This window comes from Spermophilus citellus (assembly GCF_964194105.1).
Source record: "Spermophilus citellus genome assembly, chromosome: 3".
Taxonomy (NCBI): domain Eukaryota; kingdom Metazoa; phylum Chordata; class Mammalia; order Rodentia; family Sciuridae; genus Spermophilus; species Spermophilus citellus.
The window spans coordinates 29,639,103-29,652,698 of record NC_138184.1 but is presented as its reverse complement, the minus strand read 5'-3'; the positions used below and the strand labels follow the sequence as shown (position 1 = coordinate 29,652,698).

The 13,596-nt window shown below is 37.4% G+C and overlaps 1 protein-coding gene across 28 annotated transcripts in view; it reads right to left on the bottom strand.

The window, feature by feature from the left end:
• Positions 1-9,916: 9,916 nt before the first annotated feature.
• CLASP2 (cytoplasmic linker associated protein 2) overlaps positions 9,917-13,596 on the bottom strand; it is a 228,227-nt gene continuing 224,547 nt past the window's right edge. For all 28 annotated transcript variants that reach the window (XM_081283484.1, XM_081283485.1, XM_081283481.1 and 25 more), the window contains 2 exons: positions 12,742-12,858; positions 9,917-10,861 (listed from right to left, as the gene is read on the bottom strand). In XM_081283484.1, coding sequence (XP_081139610.1) covers positions 10,775-10,861; positions 12,742-12,858 — 204 coding nt within the window. In that variant the 3' untranslated portion in view covers positions 9,917-10,774. The remainder of the gene's footprint in view (positions 10,862-12,741; positions 12,859-13,596) is intronic.

Here is a 13,596-nt window from a genome sequence, read left to right as displayed (position 1 = left end):
ACTTTACTACTAGAATTCATGTTGCCAGTAATGGTGAAGATTAGCTGCATTTGAAGAACAGTCTGTTCTTGCTGTTTTGCAAAATTGTGGAAGAAACTGATACAGACCTTTCAGAAAGACTGCTATAGCCATTCTCAAGATCCCATCACTACCATTTTCTCCCAATTATATGTAAGCCTGAGGATCAGTGAAAAGAAAAACTGCTCTTTGTAGAGAGCCTTTGTCCAGTCAGTACTTCGTTACAAGGAGTGAACTACAAGATGTTGCTCATGAACAGGAAGAACTCTTCATGGAGAAAATTCAGTGTGTGTGTGTGTGTGTGTGTGTGTGTGTGTGTGTGTGTGTTTTGGTACTGGAAGTTGAATTCAGGGGAACTTTACCACTAAGCTACATTCTCAGCCCTTTTTAAAATTTTAAGACAGGGTCTCACTAAGTTGCTTAGGGCTTTGTTAAGTTGCTGAGGCTAGCCTCAATCTTTTGATCTTCTTGCCTCAGCCTCTTGAGTTGCTGGGATTACAGGTGTGCACCTCCATACCTGGTTAAAACATCAGGTTTTCAAAAACATGTTTACATTGACTTCTGGGATTCAAAAGCACTGCCACTGCTTGAATTTCTGCCTAATTATTTTTTTTTCTTCAAAAAAGTTAATGATAAATGGTATAGTTTTTAAATTCTGAGAAGTATCGAAGATGCCTTTGTTTTCTTTACAGACCAGAGGTTTGTCCATTGTAGACTGGGTAACGTTTGTGGAGCATTCCTTTTTGAATACAACTCTTGGTGTCTACAATATCACCTTTCTTGTTGATTCACATGTACATGGCCAAAGGAACAACTCCGTATTTCCTGTAAGGCTTAAAGTACGTATATCATGTGCTTCTCCTCTTCTGTGTTCATCTTTTTGCAAATTGCTGGAAGATGGTGGGTGCAGATAAGAGAGAGCAAAGATGCTTTCTATATGGTCTTTTGTTCAACCATTTAAAAATATCCATTCTTTCAGTTCCTCTGTTTGTTAAGAGGTCCTTGGGGTACGTGGTATACTTTTGGGACAAGCTGAGATTGTTAAAAAGCCAGCACAAAGTATCCAACGAGCAAGAGAGTCAGTTAGCTTTTGCTGGGTAGTCAATCACCTCAGAATTTAGTGACTCAAAACCCCAACCATTTGTTTCATTCATAGTTCTGCAAGTGAATGGTACTGAGTCATATGGTCTCTGACTAGTTCAGGCTTATTCTTTTGACAGTTGCAGAAATTCATGAGAGAGGCGGAGTGTGAAGTCTCATTCCAGAACTGGAAAACTATCAGTTCTGCCGGATTATCTCGGTCAAAGTAAGTCATAAGACCAGGCCAGATCTAAGAGATGGAGAAACTGTCTACATTTTGATGGGAGAAGATGGCACATCACATTGCAAAAACAGTGAGGCTATAAATGCTGATCAGGAGCAAAGATGCTTTGCTTTGATGGGTTTTGAAAGGCTTAATCAAGATAAAAATAAGCATTTTAAAGGTTTTTTTCTGCTAGGAGAAGTGAGGCAGGGGTTGGGAAATTGTGGTCATTTTTATAAATGATATATCACAATTGGATAGATAGGAAGGTTTTTGAAATGCTTCAAAATACAAACTTGTTCCTAGAGTAGTTAACAAATTTTCTCAATCTGCAGTTGATGGATACAGAAACCATTGGGTGGGCTTAGCTAAGAATATCCTGCCTTTAAAAAGAGAATATTGGGCTGGAGGTGTAGTTCAGTGGTAGAGCTAAGCATATGCAAGGATCTGGGTTCAATCTCAGCACCACAAACAAACATAAATAAATAACACGAGAATGTGATCTTCCTGGTTCTATATGTAGATGGGGAGAATGCCCTGCAACCAGATTTTGAGAACTGTGACTGTGCCAAAAAGACTATGAATGTTAGGTAGATTACATAACCACAAATAAGGGTCAGGTACATTTTTTTTTTTGAGACAAGTGTCTTGTTATGCTGTCTAGGATGGCCTTTCTCTGGAGTAACTGGGATTATAGACTGCACCATTGCACCTGGCCCGGGTGGTCTTTATTTTTGTGTTCATGTATGTGGTACTGGAGATTGAACCCAGGAGTTCTCTATCATTGAGCTACATTCCCAACCCTTTTTATGTTTTGAGACAGGTTCTCGCCTAAATTGTCAAAGCTGGCTTTGAATTTGAAATCTCCTGCCCAAACTCCCGTGTAACTGGGATCACAGGTATGTACCACCATGCCCTGCTACTCTTTTAGACAATAGTTAGACAGTGTAGCTAGATTACCTGGATTCAGATTTCCAGGTCTGTTAATTATTAGTGTGTGATCTAAGACCCTCTTTACTTCAATTTCTTCAACTCTAAAAGGAGATAAAGCATATCTTCCTTGCAATACTTAGATGAAATAAGTTTAGAACTCTAGCCAGGAAGCCTTATGTGTTTGCTGTTCAATGATAATGTAGGCTATGAAGAACATTTAGCCCTTTTTCTGTCTCATCAAAAAGGAGCTGACTTGGGCTAGGGATATAGTTCAGTGATAGGGTGCTTGCCTTGCATCCATGAAGTCCTGGGTTCAATCCCCAAAACCACACACACAAAATATATCATATATATTTAAAGTGTTTTTTTTTTTCCTTGAGATGTCTTCTTTGCTCCATATGTTTAGAGTATTTTGTTTTTGATCTCCAAATATTTGGGTATTATATTGATTTTTAAATTTTGGTCCACGAATAAACTTCGTATGATTTTTTTTTAAAGAGAGTGAGAGAGGAGAGAGAGAGAGAGAGAGAGAGAGGAGAGAGAGAGAGAGAGAGAGAGAGAATTTTTTAATATTTATTTTTTAGTTCTCGGCGGACACAACATCTTTGTATGTGGTGCTGAGGATCGAACCCGGGCCGCACGCATGCCAGGCGAGCGCGCTACCGCTTGAGCCACATCCCCAGCCCCAAGTATGATTTTATTCTTAACATTAAATCTGATTATAGTTTTGATTTGGCACTTGTAGTTGACAGTTTCACTGCCTAATCCATTCTCTTTGCCACTCTGCTACTTTACCTCTGTTGGGGAGGTAAGGAAATTCATGGGCCGGATGCCAAGTCATTGATGTAACCAATGGGTAAGTATGATGACAAGAGGTACAGGTAATGGATCCATTTACGGTGTGAACCTTAAAGGAGGTAGGGGTTAGATTCTATGTACCAAATATGGAAAAACTCCAAGAGAGAACAGAATCAGTGAGACTGACATCAGACGACAAAGTGAACCAAGAGGAAGTGCGAGAGGAAGCAAACATCGGAATGTTGCAATTCCTGTGGGTAAGGACTCTCTCAACCCAGCCTCTTTTAGGGTTGCTTCTCTGTTCTGTCGTCTATATAGATATTGCATGTATTATCAATATATTTACATATAATCAATCATTCACAGTCATCAGGTGGTGAGCAGGGTTCTAATCATAGCTGATTTTATTTTTATTTTTTGTGCTGTGTTAGGGATCAAACCCAGGGCCTCATGCTAGGTATGTCCTCTACCATGGAACTACATCTTCATCCCCTGAACTCAATTTTAATGACCAAGTCACTTAACAATTATTTAAACAAAATCATTGTAACCACATTCACCATCTTGATAAAGTATACAGCTCACACTGTTGGGCAGCTGTCATCCCCATTCATCTCCAGGATACTTTCCACCATCCCAAGCAGGAACTCTCTCCTCACTGACTCTTCCACTTTCTTCCCAGCCCCTGGAACCCTTGACAACCACTGGTCTCTCTTCTGTCGTTATGACTTTGGCTACTCTTGGTACCTCATAAAATCAATCAAACAGCATTCAAATACTGTCAAAGGCACAGTACTGGTCAACCAACCCTGAGGACATTCTTCTGGGTGGGTCTCCCCTGGTCACTTACTTCAGCTGACCTAGGGTAAACCTCACTGTAAGGAAACTCTCTGGCCTCTGGGACCTGCATGTCAGTTTTCTGAAATAAAAATCACCATTTCTTTCCATGAGAGCAAAATTGAAGAGACTAAGCTAGTATTGAAGTGAAACTTCAAAATTGAATAAGCTGTGGGAGACAATGAGTAGTGAGTTTGGGTTGAGTTGGGAAACAATGATGTGTTTTGAACGCTTGGCATGTAAGTTCATGTGTTCAAAAATGAGAAAATTTATCCTAAAAACCACACAGTGAGAAGGGAGCTCTGGATTGTTCATTCTATTTAACAGCAGCATGAAAATTGATTCACTGCTTTTAACCCAGGTTGTATTACCACAGAGGATCTGTCTGTGGCAATTCCTCTGCTTTAGGGCAGGGTTGCTCAACCTGGGCATTACAGACATTTGAGGCAGATGATTCTTTGTTGTAGGTAGCTGTCCTGTATATCTTTGGCCTGTATGCACTAAAATGCTAGTAGTACCCCACATTAAAGTTGTGACAATCAAACATCTCCAGATATTGCCAAATGTCCTTCTGTGAGCAAAGTCCACCGCCAGTTGATTCATGAGAAGAAAATATCATGCTTCTTGCTTCACTGAAGTAATCTAACTCTGAATCTAAGTCTCCACTCTGACCTAAACTTTGGTAATAATTAATGTTTTCAATTTGGCTTTAAACAATAACTAGCAAAACTGATTTTCAAGCAACCTTTTTTAAAAAATTTTTTTTTAGTTGTAGATGGACACAATATCTTTATTTATATATTTTTATAGTGCTGAGTATCGAAACCAGTGCCGCATACATGTGAGGCAAGTGCTCTACCACTGAGCCACAACTCCAGCCCTTTAAACAATCTTTTGTACAGGCTTCTGGTAAAGAACTGATTTACACTTTAAAAAAAAATATTTTTAGTTGCAGATGGACACAGTACCTTTATTTTTATGTGATGCTGAGGATTGAACCCAGTGTCTCACACATTCTGGGCAAGTGCTCTACCTACTGAGCTACCACCCCAGACTCTGATTTACACTTTCTTAAGGAAAAAGAAATACTGTTGTATGTCTGACATTAACATTGAGTGAATACAAGGACTGGTCAGGATGGCTGACAAGAAGCAGCATCCCTCGAACTCTCCTGAGTACCAGCTCACTCCCTCCAGCACCAATACTACTGAAGACACATTAATGTATTTCCCCCATTATCAGATTCACAACTACATATTTACAGCATGCAGATTTTAGGGCTGTCAGAAGCATAGTGGGTACTCAAATATTTAATAAGTGAATAAAGGAAATCAGAACCAAGTTAGCTGAGGCCAATACGTTTAAAAAAAATGTAGCCTAAAATACTTCACTTCTGGGGCTGGGGCTATAGCTCAGTGGCAGAGTGCTTGCCTAGCATGTGTGAGGCACTGGGTTCAATCCTTAGCACCACGTAAAAATAAATAAGGGCTGGGGATGTGGCTCAAGCGGTAGCGCACTCGCCTGGCATGTGTGCGGCCAGGGTTCGATCCTCAGCACCACATACCAACAAAGATGTTGTGTCCGCCAATAACTTAAAAAAAAATTAAAATTCTCTCTCTTTAAAAATAAATAAATAAATAAATAAATAAATAAATAAATAAATAAATAAATAAATAAAATAAAGGTATTCTGTCCATCTACAACTACAAATAAAATAAAGGCATTCTGTTCATCTATAACTACAAAAAAGAATTAAAAAACTTGAATTTTGAAGTTTTAAGATTACGTATGTGATTTTTTTGGGGGTGGATGGGTGTGGGGTTAGTACTAGGTATTGAACCCAGGGGCACATTACATTCCCTCCCTTTTTATTGTTTTGAGACAGGGTCTCCCTAAATTGCCCTGTCTGGCACTTGTGATCCTCCTGTCTCAGCCTCACAAATCATTGACTATAAGTATGTGCCTCTGTGCCTGACAATGTTCAGACTACGTAAAACTGAAGTGTTTGTAGCCAGGCATGGTGGTGCATGCCTGTAATTCCAGGGCTCAGGAGGCTGAGGCAGGAGGATCACAAGTTCAAGGCCAGCCTCAGCAACGAAGCAAGGCCCTAAACAACTTAGTGAGACTCTGTTGCAAACTAAAAAACAAAAATGGCTGGGGATGTGGCACAGTGGTGAAAAGGGCCCCTGAGTTTAATCCCCAGTACAAAAAAAAAAAAAAGATGGGCTTGTGTGGCATGTAGTCCCAGCTAGATACTTCGGAGGTTGAAGTGGGAAGCTCACTTAAGTCCACCCGTTCAAGACTAGTCTGGTCAACACAGTGAAACCCCGTCTCAACCCACCCCCTCACTCCCCTTTCTCTCAAAAATAGCTGGGTATAGTGATATGGGTTTGTTGAGGCAGGATTGCTTAAGCCAAGGGTTTGAAGGCCAGCCTGGGCAACATGGCAAGACCCTGTCTCAAACAAAGAAAAATCTGCAACAAAAAAGTTAACATGTGTATCCAAGAAAACTTGGGTATAGCATTTCTTCCAGTGGTTTTTATTGGAAGTTTATTAAACTGTTGAATTTGCTTTTTCAAACTGAGCATAGTACTTGGTGTCTCCCCAAGTGGTCGTCATTACACAGATTGGTTTTTATTTTGAGATAGGGTCGTGCTAAGTCACTGAAGCTGGCCTTGAATTTGCAGTCACTTCCAGCCTCCTGAGTCGCTAGGATCATGGGCTTGTGACACTCCGTATGGCCCAACTTGCCTTATTGCACTTATGAAAACAATGGTTCAAAGAATTCCACTGACAAGTCCTAATGCTTCTGGCTACTTCATACGTCACTGCCTTGCTACTTGTTTCCCTTGGCTCTCCCCACTGTACCCCTCAATGTCTTCATGCTAACCACTTTTTCTAGGAAGTCTTCAATGATGACTTTTTTTTTTTTTTAAAGAGAGAGTGAGGAGAGAGAGAGAGAGAGAGAGAGAGAGAGAGAGAGAGAGAGAGAATTTTTAATATTTATTTTTTAGTTCTCGGCGGACACAACATCTTTGTTGGTATGTGGTGCTGAGGATCGAACCCGGGCCGCACGCATGCCAGGCGAGCGCGCTACCGCTTGAGCCACATCCCCAGCCCCTTCAATGATGACTTTATGTGTACCTTTTCTCCCCTCCCATCACAGTGCTCTTTTTCTATCATAGCATGGATCACACTGTATTATTTTATATCCTTGAAGGTGTGGACATTGTATGGATGAATGCAGGAAATTTGAAATACTGAAAATCTGATATAAATAAATCTTGCTTTATTTTCCTGTTCTATTTTAGATTACTATAATAAGAATAGCTTAGAAGCAGCAATTTAAGCAACTAGTACATCTTCAAACAATGGTTTTCTGTATTTAGCAATTTCATATTAAAGACTTCTAAAAAACTGCCTTGTATGAAATAATGGGAGATTTGTCAAAGATATAGCTATTTGCTATAAGAATATTCAGTGACTATCATCCATCCAAGGTTGCTCCATACATACAATGGAAAACTTTGCTGCCATTAGAACAAATGAAGATTGATATATTCAAAAGTATCAAATACACTCATAAAAGAAACAAAATTTAATGTTTCCTTATAGTTTTCAGTATCAAAATAAAATTCCTTATTCACAAAATGACAATAAATATTATCAAGTGGTGATTTTAGAGGTAATTTTTTCTTAAGCTTTTCATTATTTTCCAATATTCTCCAATAAGGGAAATAAATTTTTATCAGGTGTATTATGGATTTTTTTTTTTAGTTTTAGGTGGATTTAGGTGGACACATCATCTTTATTTTATTCTTTTTATGTGGTGCTGAGAATGAACCCAGTGCCTCACACATGCCAGGCAAGCGCGCTACCACTTGAGCCACATCCCTAACCCAGGATCTTTTATATAGTTGCAAAACTGGACTAACTACAATAAAATGATCTGAAGTAATATAGAAAGGTAAAACAATGTAAGGAAAAAACCTCATGTATTATTGGAATTATATGCTAATTTGCATTTCTATTGATTGATAATGTTATTCTAAACTAATAAATTATAAGACACACTTGATTTACAAGTAGATCTGGACTGGTAAGATTCTAGTGTTTTATTATATGACCTAATTTGATGTTGTAGTCATTTTGATCTTAAATTTGTAAAAATAAAATACAAAGGGGCACCACAGATTAACTCCAAATTGAAGCCCAGAATAAACAGGTTTCATATTCTGAAATAAATATATATGCATGTATGTATATATATATATGTGTGTGTGTGTGTATACATTTTAATTTTTGAGAAGAGTTCTCACTATATTGCCCAGGCTGGCCTCCAAATATTAGGCTCAAGCAATCCTCCTGCCTCAGCTTCCCATGTAATAGCTGGGACTACAGGCACACACCACATGACAGCCTATAATATTCTTTTATTTATTTCTCAGCAGTGCAGTAAATAAATGATGCTGATAATTAGTTTGGAGGAGAAAGCAGGAGAAGAAAGAATTTAAACAGGTGCTTTTTATCACCATTCTTTAATAGCTGACATCTACACATGTTTCTGGAATGAACAAGTAAAGGTATATTGCATGTAGTGATTTGAATAATCAATAACTTTCTTATAGTCTTATCAACTGGAATTATAGAATTTTATTCATTATTTATTTATTTAGCAGTACTGGGGATCAGACCCAAGGCTTTGTGCAAGTGCTCTATAACTGAGCCACATCCCCAGTCCTGAAATTATAGTTTTCAAGTTTATATACATTTACTTTCATTTAGTCACATTAAACCATACTTTTCCATTATGTAGTTCATTAATTTCTTGAGTGCCTGCTGTTAGATGCCAGGTACTTGATCTAATTTTTCAGTTGTGTTATTATTTAGCTTAAGTTATTCTACTTAGTTGTCAACAGTAAAAAGCAATACCCTAAAGCAGAGGTCAAAATTAAATCAATACTCTGATTCAAAATAATATTAAAATATGCCAAAGGTCATGGTACATAAAACACTACTGAGAAGAGTTCAATATTTAAAATGCCTTTTCTTCTTAAAGTAAGCCATAATATATATACACATGTGTAAATAGCTATGTACATTGGATCATGGTTGCTACTTTTCTCCTCAGATGCACTTACAAAATTCTTGAGAACATCATTAATACAAGACCTTCTAAAATCAGAAAAACTCCACAATCTTTGTGACTTATTACACAGTAAGACAGAAAAACAGCTGTTATACATTATTAACTTTTTCAAGTATGTTATGTACAGTTTTATTGCCAGTATATGCACAACAGTAAGCATAGAACTATAAATACACAATGTAATTAACAGTAGAAAACAAAATTGTTACAGGTAAGGGGGAGAGGAGATAGAGAAATTATTTTGTTGTTGCTAAAACAGAAACAAAGGAAGGGAAAAGCCTATGACAAATCATCCATTTAGTTCTCTTGTCTTAATTTCTTTACATATATTTCTACACTTTTTTCATTTAAACAAAGTACAGATAACTGTAACAACAGCAAATTGCTTCCCTAGTAGCCATTTGCTTTTCCAGTCAAATTCACTTTATGGTTAGGATTAAAAAAAAAAAAAAGTCAAGATGAAAAATCATTAGTATCCTGGTTCCATAAGATCTAATTTGGCCTTTCACCCAAACTGTTAATCTTAGAAAGTTGGCTGCACACGAAAAGAACAGGTTTAGAAAAAGGTGATTAATTTTTTTTTGTTGTTGTTAAAAAATAACAGAAAATCACCCTTTAAAAGTCTTCCAAAAGACATTACAGGCAGCAGCTCAGTTAAAGGTATTGGCCCTGAAGAGGTAGAGAATTTGCGCCTATTATACAAGATAGCCTTGGCACCATCTTCTCTCTCATCAGGATCATGTTTTCAAGTAATATAACTGCATGGTCAAAGGAAACCAGGTTCCACCGTTTAGGTGCTGGTCAACTCACATGTCTCAATAATTAGTTTGTTTATTAAATGAGAAACAGAATACAGTCAAAGACACACACGCACTTGATTTTTTTTGTCTGTTTCCATTATCAAGTTTATTCATAAGTGAATTTGATATTAATAAATACAAAAAAGCATCATTCACAACAAAGATAACCAAAAAACCCTGCAATAAAACCTTCTATTTTAATAATATCAAGAAAAAAACCAGGCAGATGATTTGGTGGAGCTTTCTTAAGGGATCATAGAGGGATGTGGTTTTAAATAAAGATGGCAAGATTAATAACCAACAAACATATCAGTTTTACAGAACTGGCTGATTCTGTAACATTTCTCTTTGAGGTCTTAGTTTTAAACTATAGACCACCCCAAAGAAGTTGCAACTAATGACGTGTATCACCACCACACCAACAGAGTCTGGCTGAAGTTCAAATTAGTCTTGCTTTGTTTCACATCATTTTCAATATTTCTAGCATACGACATGATACAGAACAAAACTCAAAGAAGCAATAAAAATATTATTCTGCAATTGAATAAAATGTTTTAGACTGTTGAACTTTTAAAGCTTTAAGCATTCCTGTTTAACCAGCATTTAAAAAAATTTATACAATCGTAACACTGGCAAAGGTTAATGGGAAGACAAAGAAGTACAAACATGTGAAATGATGAATTAGACTTAAAAATTACTTTGTATTGATCAATTGATGTTAATACTGTTTCTTCTTGAATTTGGAATAACTATCATAAAAGTTACATGCAGATTGAGGATAGCCCTCTGTAACAGAAAATATAAAACAAAACAAAACAAAAAACTAAAACTGGGAAACAATGGTTATGTTTCATAAGGTGTATTTGAGAATTTCCTTTCATTGATGAGGGTAGTCTGTCCTTTCTTAGAGATTCCTGGTTACTTTGATGAACTTCACTAACTTTGTCCAGAAACATCAGTAGTGGGATCAGCTCCTCCAGAACCTGTTTGTGCACGTTTGATGTAAAGATTCAGTAGCTTCATCTGTGGATGCAAGTCAAAGTATGTCATTTGAGCAAGCAACTAAAATTATGATATGATGCTCATTAAAATTATTATATACCTACATGTGAGCTTTGAAGGTCAGATTTTAGGATGGGTGTAATCATAATGCTTAATCTATTGCTGATAAAAATGTTGTAGTGATAACACAAAAAACGTTTAACTTATAAGAAGTCACCATTAAAACAAAAACAACTGGGCACAAGCTACATCATGTGCTAGCTGCTTTACATTACCTCTTTATTTTCACATTTTATAGATGAGGCAATCAAGATACAGAATGGATAAGTAAGTACCTAAGGTCTTAGGGGTGGGTAAGAAGTGAGCCAGGACAGAAACCTAGGCATTTGGCTCCAGGACCCAAGATCTCAGGCCACTATGCCACTGACATCCTAATAAGAATGTTTTGATGTCTCAATGTCATTTTGTAGTTTTTACCTATGTGAGATCAGGTTTATGTGAAATTTGTAATCAACACATATACAATTCTGTGTTATACTTTTTTCATCTAAAGTTATTTAAAAATGTTTTCCACCTATCTATTTACTTCATATGCAATATCATTACTGGTTCTGATCAAGTTCTAAATTTTAATTGTTTAAAGTATGTGTGTATGTGTACCAGGGATTGAACTTCAGGGTGCTTTACAATGAAGCTACATCCCCAGACCTTTATATTTTTTGTTTTGAGATAGGGTTTCACTAAATTGCCAAAGCTGGCCTTGAACTTGTGATGATCCTCTTGCCTCGGTGTCCTGAGTAGGTGCGGTTACACATGCCACTATGCTTCGCTCCTTTATATGTATTTTCATTCTGCCTTGGCATTAAAAAAAATATGACCATGGCAATGATAATCATTATGATTTTGGAAAACTGTAAATGAAGGTGAATGTATCTTGTTAGCTGAATCAAAACTCATAATTCAGCTATCAGGGCTTATGCAGTGGAACAAGCCTATAATACCAGTGACTCAGGAGGCTAAGGCAAGAGAATCACAAGTTTGGTGACAGTCTTGGCAATTTAGTAAGAAACCCTGTCTTAAAAAGAAAAAAAGTGGGAACTGGAATGTAGGTCAGTGGTAGAGCACCCTGGGGTTCAATCTTGAGTACTGCAAAAATGACAAAAACAAAAATAAACAATCATGGTTTATTCTCAACCCCTAGAATTTATTCCAAAGTTCTGGTAGTACCAATAAAATGAGGAAAGCAAGCCTTATTTATTATTTTAAATCTTAAGGACTAATCATACATTTTAATTTTTAAGATACCAAATCAGAGTTGCACATTAATGGGGTTCATAAAAATAAAGAGAGAAGATCAAATATTTGATTATTACAGTTCTTATGGGCAATTTAGAGAAACATTCAAAGTGTGCCACATTTTGGAAGATACGAAGTAATTCATGATATATAACTACAATAATCTATTTATTCTTAAATAGTTCTTAGGGAGAAAGATTTTGAGTAAGGGAATAGAAAAGGGGTTGGTTAGTGGTTATGAATAACCAGACTACATTGGCTTTTTCTTTTACAGCAGTCTGTCAACAACCATACCAAACTGCTGACCTTACCTGAGTGACAGATGTTAGGAACAGAAACAGCTATGGGCAACGTGGTACTCAAAGTCAGATTTATTAAAAGCTGAGTAACATATTTCCCCTTTCACACGCATAGAACTGTTTTTTTTGTTTTTTTGTTTTTTTTTGTGTGTGTGTGTGTGTGTGTGGTGGTGCTAGGGATTGAACCCAGGGCCTTGTGTGTGCGAGGCAAGTACTATGCCAACTGAGCTAAATCCCCATCTCCCAGAACTGAATTTTAAAGAATCCACTACCACTACCACTTTAAATCCATGCAGCACCACTTACTTTACTGCCAGTGAGCTGACTGAGATGTGGTTTCAGTTCATCACCAATTACCGCATGAACAGCTACCAGGCAGAAGACGCAAGCTTTCCGAACACTGCTCTCCGAATTATCATAACCCTAGGGAGAGAGCCCATTGTTAGTACTCCTGAGGGATCTGAGAAAATACCTTTGCAACAGAAGATGCAACTCGAAAATGAGATCCCAAGAACACTGAGGCAAGAAAACTGATGACCTAAGTTACTTTTTCAACGTCTGCAGGCACAGATACAACCTTGTCTCCTCCCACTTCACTGTGCTCTACTCTACTCCTAGGTCTCATTATCAGGTTTTTTCTTGATAAGCTGCACTTCTCTGATTCTGAGGTTGCTTCTTTGCCACCAAAAGTCTCCAGATGAGCCTTAAAGAACTTAACTTCAGGGCAGCCAACAGCCTCTCACTATCTAATAAAATATAAATTCCTTGGTTTGGCAGTCAAAGTACTGTCCTATGATTGAAGCCTAATTATGTCTTACATCTATCCCATCCCTGTGATTACCTTCTCAAATCCAGTTTATGTAAACTAATTCCCTTATGCTTTTTAAAATTTTGTTCTTTTTGGATACACATGTCAGTAGTGTGTTTTGACATAGATGGACATAATACTTTTATTTTATTTATCTTTATGTGGTGCCTTACACACACTTGGCAAGCACTCTACCACTGAGCTACAACTGCAGCCCCAATTTCCCATTCTCTTTGGGAGGGTACTGGGGTTTGAACTCAGGGGCACCTAACCACTGAGCCACATCCATAGCCCTATTTTGTATTCTATTTAGAGACAGGGTCTCACTGAGTTGCTTAGTGCCTTGCTTTTGC